Genomic DNA, 13592 nt, shown 5'->3' with positions numbered 1-13592 from the left:
ACATCTAAATAATAGCTATGTTCATAAAAAGAAGCTGTTACTTGTTCCACCAAAATCATCTGGCTGGACTAGATGATCCTTATAGGTCCCTTCCAACTGAACTATCATATCCTATTCTAAAATATGTATTTTTTTTTCACCGCATTTGTATTCCAAGTGAAAATCCCCACGTCCCAATTAATACATTTGGTTTTCAGTCAAATATTTTAAAGAAATTCTCATTCATTTTATTTCTTTGAATGCCCTGTAGTCTCGTTATCTATGATACCCTGTATGGGCATGGGGGATTTCATGCAGAATATAGTTAGCTAACGTTAAAACTATTGTTTTTCAGTAAGAAAGAAGTACTAAGCAAGGCTTACTTTATTCATGTCAGACATATTTAAACAATTATTAAGGATGCTGATCATGGAATAGCCACCTTCTGAGCTGTTTTTATGAACTGGCGTAAATAAACTGATAAGTATTCAATACTTAGTTTGACTCAGTATTTCTGCCTTTTCCTTTAAAAATCAGGACACATTACTCATTCGCAGTACTCAGGATTTTACAAAGTAGAGGATGCAGTATAGATTTATGATATCTCTGGTCAGACACAGAGGGAGGTTAAACCATAGAGGAAAATAAAATTACAAGTAATTAAATTTACAAGCAGGTTTGCCATCTTCAAAAGATTTATTGTTTCAGAACAAACAATGGTTTTAGCCACACAAGAAAACTGTGATACAGCCTTAGCGGTGTATGACATAGATACTGTATGTGGTGTTTCAATTTATATAATTAAAAATTTAGCACTCCTTTTAAGGGTAAATGGGATATTTAACTGGGAACCACACATGGTGAGTAATAAAATAGCTGCAATGCAGTACTGACTGCATTTTTTAAGAGCTGAAGCACTCTATCAGGCTCATTGATATCAGGTTATCCGAGGGCTTTATCCTGAGATTAAAAAAACAACAGCATATACAAGTTTTTGAGGTTTTCTGTGGGAATAGGTTATTATATTCTAGTACGTATGAATTTCAAATGTTAGCAGGATTCTAGGTTAGGGTTTTTTTTTTTCCCTCATGTACTTCTATCTACTAACAAGTAAATATGATAAATAGAAATGTACCATTTCCAACTTTTCTTGGGAAGGATTCAGTAGTAGCAAGGTTTTGGCAAGGTCTTTCTACTATTTCCACAAAGCATAATGCATTATGATTACTAATGTATTCTGGAGCACAAAAAAATAATGAACTGAATACATAAGATTAAGGTGATTTTTTGGGAATGGTGGGGGTGAGAGGTTTGATTTTTTTTTCTCTATTTTTTTCCTATTTCATCAATTTGTGAAATACAGAAATCTACATTATTTCAGGCATAAATTCAAATTAGACAAATTTTACTGTAGTGTCATTGAAATTACTGGAATTAAATCCTTATTCTTTGGAAATCAGTTTAAAAGCTGAGGCATATGTGATTATCGGTATACATTGCATGTAAATTACCTTGACCCGGCATGTTTAAAAAGAAATTATTTTTTATATAAGCACAATAATTCCATTACTTACTTGATCACAGATCTTAGAGACGCTATAGTATTTCTCTGTTTTTGTTGCTGAGTTTGAATACTTGGATAGACTATGTTAATTAAAAAAAAAGTTATTTAGGTGCCACATCATAGTCTCTCATTTAGAAATACACACCTGAGCTTGAGTGGGGAAAAAAAATATGCAAGTTTTTCAAAGAATCACTATAGTTGGGCAAAAACTTAGAAATCTTCATGCATTCTCGTCTGTGTGTCTTCAACTTGGTTTGCTATATGGATTTGTATTTCTTGTTCTGCTTTTGAGAACATGGGTTTGCAGCCAGAAAATTACAACTCAGAAGAACGCTTGACATACACTCAGCTTAAACCCCGAGGAACAGAGTGGTGCAGTCGCATCTACGGCAACACAGGTGCTTATCTGTGCCTTCTCTGAAGAGCCTCTTCAGCTGCTGCCAGCCTAACTTGCCCAGGTGGCTTTTTGTGTGAAAATCTATTTAACCCCAATATTACTGTGCCACCTTTTGGCTTGAGGACATCTCAAACTAGAAGAGACTGAAGTTACATATGGAAGTTCTGGCCCTGAGCACTGGTTTGGTAATGTATGAGCAGGGAGGTGCGTTGAAGGCTGGGTGGTCAAAGGTGCTCTGCTAGCCAGTGAATGCAATGTCTGAAGCCCACAAAGTTGCACTAAGGAATTTTCTTGAAGGGTCAATGGCTAAGGTAGTCCACTCCAGTCTTAATAATTTGGAATATGTCTCTCTAGGAATGATATAATAGAGTCAAGAACAATTTAGTTGAAAAGAGCCTGTGAAACAACTAGAATCTGCAGAAAAGTGAATTTATCAAAACATCTTACTAGACCATTATGCTTTATTTAAAAAAAAAAATCTGTAGGATAGCCTTGGCATTCTCACTCTAGCTATGTACAAAGCATTTTTTAATCAGTTCTGCTCTTGCAGAAGTATGCTGGATTTTGATGTAAAGTCTTGGGCTGTAATAATAATGGAGAATAATTTGCTCCAATTAAAGTATCTCGGTCAGATTGCTGGTTTCAAATGTGAAGACAAGTTCATGCCTTTTCTTTCAAAAATACAGATTTGTTCATGTAAAAGTAGGATGTTTTGTTGTTTAGTGGCTTAGGTTTTATTGAAATGCTTACAGCCTCTTTCATTTTAGGTGCTATCATAAATTATACTCAGTATTCAAATGTTCCCTCTTTTTTTAAATGGGAGGTGAAGTTCACAGAGATATTAGTGCAGGAAAACAATGACCATCAGGCTGAAAAAGAGGTTTGCACTTTTCTTCACTGCAGAATATAAGCTGCAAAGTCAAACCAATGTAGCATAATGGCCTGCAAAATGGTCTGGTTTTATCTACAAAATAGATTTTTACCCAATTTCCCAGAAAGTCACAGTGCACCCTGTGACCTTCTTTTTTTGTGAGCAATCTGAGAATTGCAGTAGAATGAGTTAAAACACCATAAAAAAAGCTCACACAGCAACTTCTTACTGAGTCCTAGGTCTGCAGTGTGAAATGTAGGTGTAATTTATGCAAGGAAAAGAAGTTGAATGTTTGTTTAAGCCCCTCAAGGTTTTTTTACGGAAACCTTTTTACACTGAGCAGATGAAAAGTTGAAACAATCAATAAATAATTACTAAAAACTTTCCTGCTATAAGTAGGCATAAATTGTGTGTTGAAAATGATAGTTTTTAGAAGAGAGGTAGAATTTTGCAATGAAGGAATGGATGAATAACTTACACTTTTGTTACATAAACAGTTCTGAGAAAATTTCGCAAACCAGCAGATGCATTGCAAAATAATTTCTCTTTTTTGAGAAATTTGCCAACCTTACTTACCTCTCTACATTTAGAGGGATGCTTTAAACAGCGCCTTGCACAGGAAGGCTGTGAGCCTTTGCAATCAAGTAGTTCATATTTCAAATGTGCTAAAATTAGCAGGGGACAATGTACTTTAATCTACATGAGCCTGTGCTATGTGGAAATGGTGGTGACTGGGTGGACCCAGTGGTAAATCTAGCATGCTATTAGTTTGCTCTCTTTCACGTGTGCACACGCACAGACATACATACGCACACATACAATCTCAGTGTATTGTTCATTGAGGAACCTGGCTCAATAGCTGTTACTTGTAAGTCCTTGTGTTCCTGCTAAGATTTACGGTTAGTCAAGGAAAGAAATATTTTGACCGTTGATGTTTTTATTAGATTTTTAAAGATAAGTTACATATTGTCTCTATCTTGTTCATTTTCCACTTTTTTAATTATAGAAATGGTGAATGATGATACTCTACTGACTGTCATAAAAAGCGTAATGCACCATTACCCATTACCTCCTGCAGTATGTATTTATGTAGCTATATACATATATGTGTATTGTAAACTAATCATTGATCATGATACAAATCACTACTGCTAACTTAACCACTTTACACATAATTTTTATATAGGTAAAATGTAATAGTCAATTAAACAGAAGTGTAAATATAGATATTTGCTGTTTATACTTATAATGGATATTTTTTAAAGGAAATAGGCTGTTAAATCATGTTGCCGTAACAAATGCTGAAGGCTGCTTTTTCATTCATTGCCATTGAATTTATTGTCAGAGCAGTGCAGTCACATCCCATTTCAAGATTACATAGGTGGCTTGAGAATTAAATCGCAGCTCAAAGATTGTCTTTTTTCACACACGGTTAATAATAGTAAAATTGCATCTTGTGTTAAATATACCTTGCAAGATATTGCAGTGCAGCTAGATGCATGAACTATGAAAGATTTAGTAAATAGAATGTGATTTTCCATAAATTAACAGTGAATGGGATAAAACAAAGTTGCTGTCAATGTATGTAGAATTATTTTTAAAAATATTATATTGATATAAGTTTTATATAGACTTGGGTAGTGGGGAGTTTTATAAAGTCCTCAAATTTTTTTTAAGTTTATAAGAGATTTCCAGGAGTGATTACTAATCACTAGAAACATGAGCTCATGCTAGATTACATTTTAGGGAAAGAATATGTCAAAAGCATGACTGTTTATATGTAATCAACTAAATGATTCTTGCTTCCTAACTTCATCTGAGCTAGATCTCTTATTTCTGTGCACCATTTTGCAATGTTTCTCCTAAAACCTGTCTCTGAAAACGTCATCTAAAAGATGTTTCTAAAAAACAAGACATTGCATAATTCTACTTCTCCTGTTAGGGGTGGGAGTGCATTTGATGTGCTTCTGGAGTGAAGGTCCTGATTTGGTTTTAGCAAAATGAAATATGGTTTTGCTCTGCAGACTGACTGAAGAGCTTCTATGCATCTGATTTGTTTCTAAATTTTATTCAGATGCTCAAGGAAGTCTTTTGATACAATTTCTTGTGTTCTTGTGTATATGTTGTCTATAGATATATGCATCTCTGAAGGCCTCCATAAGAGGATCGGATTTCATAATTTTAAGGCTGCAAGGTAGATAGTTCCCTTTGAAGGCCTTCAGACATTTGTGAACCATGTGTGTGGTAGGCATGTTTGGTTCAGGGTGCCAAACTATAGTCTGAAGTGAAACAACTTTAATCTACTGATGGTCTATTGCCCTGAAATACTTGTTAATGGGGTATAGCATGCATGAAAAGACCTGGATTCTAGTTTGGTTTTTGTGTTTGGGTTTTTTTCCCTCCTGTCTCCTCTGCTACTGTCTTTACTTCAGTTCTCTAGGTTTTTAATTTCCAATATGGAACTGTGAAAGCCAAAAATATTTCTAAATTTCAGGAAAAGGGCTGTTTGTTTATATTGATGGCAAAAATTATTCATTAATATTTCTCTTTTGGAAAAGATACAAGTTTCTGATAGCTTGGTACAGCTGGTCATGCTGGGGAGGAGCATTAGATACTTGCTGCATGATGATTTTTAATGCCTTATTTTAAAATATATGGTGCTTGCCACTCTGAAACAAAATTCAGAAATATATTGATCCCAGACATTATAAAGCTTGATAGTCATTGTTTCTCAACAGCTTGCTACCTGTTCCTTTTTAACTGTTCTCAGTCTTCCTTGCCTAAAGCTGAACTTATCATCAAACATTTGATGTCGTGGCTTTGGAATGCATTGAAAAGTGAAATCAATCTGTTAAAAATTAAATCAGTTTGGCCTTCATTGTTAAATTAGGTAATGATTCCGCTTTTTGTTTGGCGTCTATATTGTTGTTTTGTAAGGGAGCTACTTAGTGCAACACAGATAAACTAGTTTGAGTATTATTGCTGCTTCTTTTTCTTCAATTACAAATCAGTTAAGGTATTGAAATAAGCTTCATTGGAAACATTGACTGAACTGTAATGGCTAAAATTATTTCTTTACATGTTCTTTTTGTTATACACAGAAAGAAATATATACAACAGATTTTAAGTTTAATTTAATTTTTTTTTTCTTAGTGACCTTAGTGAAAATCAGATTCAAGCAATACCAAGGAAGGCATTCCGAGGAGCAGTAGATATAAAAAATCTGTAAGTATTTTCCTCTTTCTTATATATATTCTGATGATAATGCTTTGTCAATACAGTGTCCTTTTGTTGTATCAAGTCTCTGTTTCAGCTGCTTAAGGAATCTCTGAATAAAAACAACATATACCATTTGTTTTGGCAGAAAACTTTAACGTATATTGAGCATCCTAAAATTACCCTGTATGCAGTCTAAAACACTGAAATGGCTTTATAACTATTTGCTTATGGTAACCTGAGTTTAATATTTAGACACTTTAGACATTTAATTGTTTCATGTGGAAAAATTCATTTTGTCTTGGGTGTAAGAGTTTGCCTTTTGCTAGCTTGTATAAAAGGAAGAATGAAAAAGCATGCTATTATCTAGTTTTGCTAGCATATATTTTTGTACTTGTGTGACTACTGTTCTTACGCAGTTTTCTTCTGTGGTAAAATAAGTATTTTCTAAAAGACAAATACTCACTTTCCTGGAGATAGTGACCCTGAAGTTAATGGCCAGGTTTTGAATTCTTATGGCTTCTAAATGTGGAAATACGTGAGTTTCAGGAAAAAGGAAAGCAGTGACTTTTCAACTTTCTGTTTAGAGTGGTAGATCAGTTTAGTGGACTGAAAGAGCTGAACGACCTGAAGACTCTGATAAACTTGTATAGTAGGATATGTAACGTCATGCACTCAAAAACTATAATCCCTGCTGTAAGCTGAGGACTCATCACTTAAAAACAACCAACAAAGTAAAAGGCCAAACACTAGTGGGTTCCAGAAAGACTATGGAGCTGCCAGTGTGATGCAGCTGTGAAAAAATATAATTGCTATCTTATGTGGCATCAATAAACATAGGGAAGTAGTAGGCCATTATATGAGGTTTTAATGTAATTTCTATTGAAATACTTTTTAATAATTGATGTTTCCAGTGTTAAAGAAAGATGAACTTTCTAGTTGTATTACTTTGAATGGAGTGCTGCATGATTATGAAGGCGACAACATGATGTCATAGTCCCAGTAGGAGGGGACTGGTCAGGAAGTGCTTTGCATTTCTGTCTTCCTGTGATGGACTCCACTTCATTCTGCTGCCCTCCACACTGCACAGAAATCAGTTAGGAGTATATTTTTTCAAAGGTTTAGCAGAATTCCCAAGTTATAGTTACATATATATATTATATATAATCTTTATATTCAAAGATTTAGCGGAATGCCCAAGGTAGTTGAGCTGATATTTAGAAATCTTTTTTTTTTTTATTTAACTATGTTTGTAATACAGTTCTTCCCCATGATGAAGTCCTAGCACATCTCAAGGGAAAAACTATTATGTTCAAATCCATTATGTTCAAAAACACACAAGCGCTTCTCAAAGTAGTTCTGTTACTTTGTTTAATTGGTGTTTTATGAGTTATATATTCAGAACTGGTCCCATCATTATTCATGGTCTAAAAGTGGCTTGGCTACAAGGAGAAACCTGCATTTCTCTGCTTGATTTTTTATATTTGAAAATTGATACAGCTACAGAAAGGAACTTTGGTAGTGACAGTAAAGCATCATTGAAAATTTTCTAGTGGCAGGGCAGTATTTTAGAATGTAATAAGTATGCTTATATATTGTGAGATAGCTCCAGTCAGAAACTGAATTAGGATGCTAATCTTTAGCTAAGATAATATTTATATCTTGGTGTGTATTTTCAAGGTAAGGAACCTGAATTATTTCTAAAACTTGCAGAAAATAGCAGATCTGCCCTTTAAAGCCTTTCGGGAGATAATTAAAAAAAAATTCATAAAGACCATAGCATTTCCACAAATTCCAAATTGTATCTGTGGCATATAGTTTATTGTGATAGCATAAATACTACAGATATCTCCTTTATTTGTAGTCACAGGGAAAAAAAAAAGGGGAAAAAAACCTCACTAAACCCCTAATCTAAAATCTTTTGAACCTACTACAATTGAAAGTACTAAGAAATAACATTTCTCCATCTTGTGCTATCTACATTCCTATAAGGAAGAGCACCTTATATTGTGTGAGGTATAGATGTAAGTATCAGAATGACAAGAGAATTTGTGGGGTGAGTTGGGTAGATTCTGGCACAGCATTTATGTAACTCGATCAGGCCATTGTGCCTTTCCGGAAGCTTCTTTCCAGAAGGCAAGAAGGAGATCTGAACCCTAGCCTTCCATCCAGCCTTTGACATTACACTTAGAGAAGGGTAATGGCAAGAATTTTGCTGGTTTTATTTCATTGTTCGTTGATACTTCATTGCATCACTTTGCAAACAAAGGAAACTATGAAGTGAACTACCTGAAAGGAGGTTGTAGATAGGTGAGTGTTGGTCTCTTCTCCAAAGTAACAAGTGATAGGATGAGAGGAAATGACCTCAAATTGTGCCAGGGGAGGTTTAGATTGGATATTAGGAAAAATTTTTTTACTGAGGGAGTGGTCAAGCATTGGAACAGACTGCCCAGGGAAGTGGTGGAGTCACCATACCTGAAGGTATTTAAAGGACGTGTGGATGTGGCACTTAGGGACATGGTTTAGTGGTGGACTTGGCAGTGTTAGTTTTAAAGTAGGCCTAGATGATCATAAAGGTCTCTTCCAACCTAAATGACCCTATAAGTCTGTGAAAGAATTTAGCATCTGTTGGTTAGCCTGAGGTCCAGGAACCAAATATTTGTATATACTTATGGGGAACTGTCATAAATGGAATTTAATATTTGCTCTAATTTTGGCATTTCTTCTGTAATTGCCCAGTAATCAAGTATAGTGTTAAAGATGTTAAGCAAACTTACGGAAGAGATAGGTAAAAGTACAAAGAGTAAAGAAACCTGTATTAGAACATGTTGTAAATTCAAGATTTGTTTTCTGTAACAACAATAATTACATCAATTTCAGTATAAATTACTGATTGTTTTTTTTTAATGCAGTGATTGATAACCATCCCATACAGTAGCTCTAGTAAGCTATTCCAAAGGCAGTTAACAAATGTCACAGAACTTGAAGTGATTACATATTTTATGTTCCTGAATGGAGACTCACCATTCTTTCACTCCCACTAAATACTTCCCCGTCTGAATCAGGAGTTGGAATATTTTCGAAAACATCTTACTGTATGTTCTTCTAGTCTTCGCAGAGCAATGGGAATTAGATGTTAACTCTGATTATCTGAAGGAAATTGCTTCCTTTAAGGTTATGATGCCATTATGATCTTTTGATTTCCTGCTAATTTGTTAGCTCTAGTTGTTTATCAGAAGAAGCTGTATAAGTTCCATAAAATGTGGCCATGATATTTCCTTTTTTGGCATCTTAATAACGTTTACAGGATAGACTCTGTAGACGATAGAAGTAGTAAAATGGGCAGGGCATTATCAAAATTGACAACCTGGGCACCCTGCCACACTCCCGTAGTAAAAAACCCAAACAAACAAAATATCATCCCCCACAAATCTACTGTAGATCTAATTGGAATTTCTGATTTTCCAACTTGTTTCTTGCCTCTTGTCTTACAAGTGAGAAGAGCCTGGCTCTGTTTGTACCCTCCCATTAAGCAGTTGTAGGCAACAATAGGATCGCCCCTTCACCCTATCTTCTTAAGCCTGAACAAATGCAGTTCTCGCAGCCTCTCCCCAAACGTCACCGGCTCCAGCCCTCCCATCTTGGGAGCCCTGGTTGGGCTCACCCCATTGTGTCAATGTCTGTTTTCTACTGGGAAGGCTGAAACAAGATGAAGTACTTGGATGTCATCTCAGAAATGCCAGGCAGAGCGTCCTGGCTTCACTCTCACCAATACCACCCAATTGTTGGTAATGAATCAAGTTCTTCAGAAAAAGTGACAAAAAAATGAGGGAAGCTTATTTTGTACAGGTTCCCCAGACTGGAAGCCCAGTATCCAGTATTTTGGCAGCTCAAATGTAGGAAAAAAACCCCTAGCTACTCTGTGTCAAAGTCTTGATTTTCCTGTTCAAGGGCAATGACTTGAAGAATAATCCACTTTTAGTATAGCAGCTGATCTGGGACTTGACAGAAATTAGGGTGCAAATTCTGCAAATATAATTCTGAAAGTTACTCCTAACTTCCTAATTTTTCAGGGAGAAAAATATGCACCTAGAAGTTAGGTTCTTCAGAGAACACAGTGGCACCCAATGTTTTTTTTAAAAAATAGAAATTATTGTATAAATTGGAAATTAAACACTGATTTTTTTAATATACATGTTAATGATGATTTCTTAACCCTCCCAGGTGATACAGTACTCACACTGGATGTGAAAAATGTTTAAAATATCCCCAATCTCAGGAATTGTATATGTTTTTAAGATGGTAAGAAAATGCTTTAGCTGCCCAGATTATAAATTTGGATGGGTTGTTTCTTGAATCTGGTTGCTAGGAAGAAAAATAGCTGGGCTTAAAAACAAATGTGAAACAGCACTGAATGAACAATATTGCTATGATCAATTTTTGAGAAGTAGATTTTGGCCTCTGCTCTGATGATTTTGATAAAATTATCTGATGACATTTCTGTTTGGATGACATAAAATTTTCTAAGATTCCAAATTTCTCTTCTGCTGTGTAATCCCTATTTGGCAGAGGATGGAAAGGAATACACCAACATCATGGCAGAATTGTGACACTAAATATATGCAACATGAAATGATACCAAGAATACCAGAATATTTTCATCATATTTCCTGCAAGTATGTTGTATCCTGGTTTTCTTGTCATAATGTGGCCTTACGTTGGGCTACTCTCTTCTTTGGTGCCTTTGTGTCCATTCAGTTCCAATTTTTCCCAGCAAGTGGGAGACACTGTAGCCGTCACCCCAAGGATAAAAGCTGTAAGTCAATGTAGTAGCTTCACAGATTAAATTGGCTGAGAAATGGAGAATTGGTGAACGGGAGAAACAGACACCAGCATCCTTTCAAAGTCCTTTCCTCTACACTAACCTTTGTCCAAAACTTTGATTCATATTACTTGGTGTTGCCCTGATGCCTCTTATATGCCTGTTGTGAAAGATTTAAAACTGGCATTGTCACTAAAGGCATAACTGAATTTTGTATTAATCTTAGTGAAATATATTCAGTGTACACTTAAAATTTTTATTAAAGTCAAAAATAGCTCTGCAGGAATGAAGAAAAGAATAGGTACACTTTTCTAGTGCCTCCTAAAACTCATGTTGCCAAACAGGTCAGTGATCTTGTGGCCCTTGGGGAAAAAACTGTTCTTTCTGACTTTTAAATAAGTACATTTTCAATACTATCGTTGAAGTTATTTTCATTACAGACTACCTTCCTAAAATTTGATCTGCTGAAAACGGTTTCTTTTTTGTCAACAAATTCATTTATGAAATGTTAAAGTCAATTGTGTTTTTAAATCAAGCAGAGCATTTGGCTTTGAAGATGTGTTTCAACTCGGAAATCTCTGAATGTGAATGGAGAACTTCCTTGCAAGTCAGTTTTTTGGCACTTGAACCAATGAGGAAAATTCTAAAATACATAGAAACTAAAAATCTATCTGAAATTTATTTGAGTGGCAATAAATGTTGAATAAAACCTAGGCAGCTGATGTAAGTGTGGTTTCATCTCCTAAGATAAGTACCAATACTTACAGAAAATTTTACATGGTATCTGAATTTACCCTAGTAACAAATGTGTCCTATGCTTTTACTAGGAAAAGTACTGAATGTTGCTATGGTTAATATAGTTTCCCATAGATCTTCCTGCGATAATACAAAGGAAATTGAGGTAGATTAATTTGAACTGAGCTGGTAAACACTGTTGTAGGAAGACTTGCATTCAATTTTATCATTAAATTTTTTTTGGCTATGTCAAGTACTGCGAATAATGCAAATCCTTGTTGAAGATTTGAATTTTAAAGAAAAATCGTTTATGGTCATGTCTCATGCAAAAGGTATTTGGACTCCTTTTGTGTTTACACTACTTTGGAAAGTGAGGCTGCCTCTGCTTTACTAAACAGGGTGGCATAATTATGTCAAGAGGACATAATCATAGAATCTTTGAAGGGAAATTTTAAGGTAATCTAGTCCAACCCCCCTGCAATGACCTGACCTTCAATGTTTCCTGGCATGTGGCATCTTCCTTATACCCAGTCTAAACCTACCTTCTTTTAGTTTAAAACCGTTAGTCCTTGACCTATTGCAACAGGCCCTGCTAAAAAACCTGTCCCCATCTTTCTTATAAGCCCCTTTATAGTACTGCAAGGCTGCAATAAGGTCTCCCTGGAGCCTTCTCTTCTCCAGACTGAATGAACAACCCCAAGTGTTCCAGCCTGTCCTCAGAGGAGAGGTGTTCCATCCCTCTGATCATTTTGGTGGCCCTCCTCTGGACCCGCTCCAACAGGTCCCTGTCTTTCCTGTGCTGAGGGCTCCAGACTTGTGTCTGTGCTTGAGACTTGCAAGAAGATTTGTTGATATGTAAAGTTAAATAGGTGGAAATGTTTCTACAGATAAAGATTTTCTAATTAATATTTAAATAAACCATTCTAACAGAACTTTCGTGGGATATGTGCTTAATATGGCTTTCATGCTAGAACAGGAATATATTTGCTCCCCACATTATAATAGTCTTGATAGTGTTTGTCATCTACTTTCTAAATTGCATTATTTCTGGGAAGTCACACTGATGGGATAGTATGTTTGCATCTCCCTTTCCTTCTAATTTATTCAGTAAGTATGCCTTACTTGGAAGTATTTGTAAGTCTTGCTTTTTAATTTTGAGATAAAAGCAAAAGGATAATCGTTTGCTACATTATATATATTAGAAAAAATATATATTCATTCAAAATGTTTTACAGGGAAAGTTTAGCAAAGAACAAAATGAACTACATTAGCAAAATATGTGGCAAGGAAAAAAGCACTTGACTTCCAAATGAAAGAATAATCACAATAAATAGTAATAGTCACAGAAAACGAGCAGTTCTCGGAAGTTTGATAAAAATTTAGAATAAATTCTTACTTTTTTTTTTTTACATCTTTCTCAACTAATGCCTCTGAAATTATTGATTACTCTTGAAATTGAAATTGAGAAGGGAATTGAGAAATAGGAAACATAACTCAGTTCTGTTGTAAAAAATACCGGGAGACATTAAGAACAGTGACTGTTTCCAAAAATTGTCTTGCAGTGATAAATATTGTGCAATCTGTTCTTTTCCCAAGGAAAAATTATAATGATATGAAATCCAGTGTACAATGTGCTAAAACTAGACACTTTTTTTCTAAATGTTTTACTGGGGAGGAGGCTACTGTAGGTATCTAGAAAGGCTTCTGACATTTTCTGATGACTCCTTGAACAATGTTTACAATTGAGTTGATACACGAGGAGAATGTAATAGTTTCTGAACAAAGAGGAAGGTGGCAAAGCTGAACAGTGCTTCTCTTGCATGGGACCACAAAGTGTCCGTAAGCCATGAAGAACAGGAGAGTAAAGCAGACAGATTGACTGAAATTGTCCCAACTTTTAATGCAGCTTCTATGAATGAGTAAAGAGGGTTTTCCCTGTCAGAGTTAGGTATCAGGTTTTTTCTGTATGAGGATGGTAGTTTTCAAATGTATGCAGCATCTTCTGTTA

The 13592-nt window shown here is 35.2% G+C and overlaps 1 protein-coding gene across 2 annotated transcripts in view; it reads left to right on the top strand.

The window, feature by feature from the left end:
• The window catches only part of SLIT2 (slit guidance ligand 2), a 277451-nt gene that overhangs the window by 154867 nt on the left and 108992 nt on the right, over window positions 1–13592 (top strand). For both annotated transcript variants that reach the window (XM_081999585.1, XM_081999584.1), the window contains exon 5: window positions 5965–6036. In XM_081999585.1, the coding sequence (XP_081855711.1) occupies window positions 5965–6036 (72 nt within the window). The remainder of the gene's footprint in view (window positions 1–5964; window positions 6037–13592) is intronic.

Source organism: Phaethon aethereus, assembly GCF_964289735.1.
Source record: "Phaethon aethereus genome assembly, chromosome: 4".
Taxonomy (NCBI): Eukaryota; Metazoa; Chordata; class Aves; order Phaethontiformes; family Phaethontidae; genus Phaethon; species Phaethon aethereus.
Note: the sequence above shows the minus strand (reverse complement) of the source record. Positions and strands in the feature narration are given on the sequence as shown.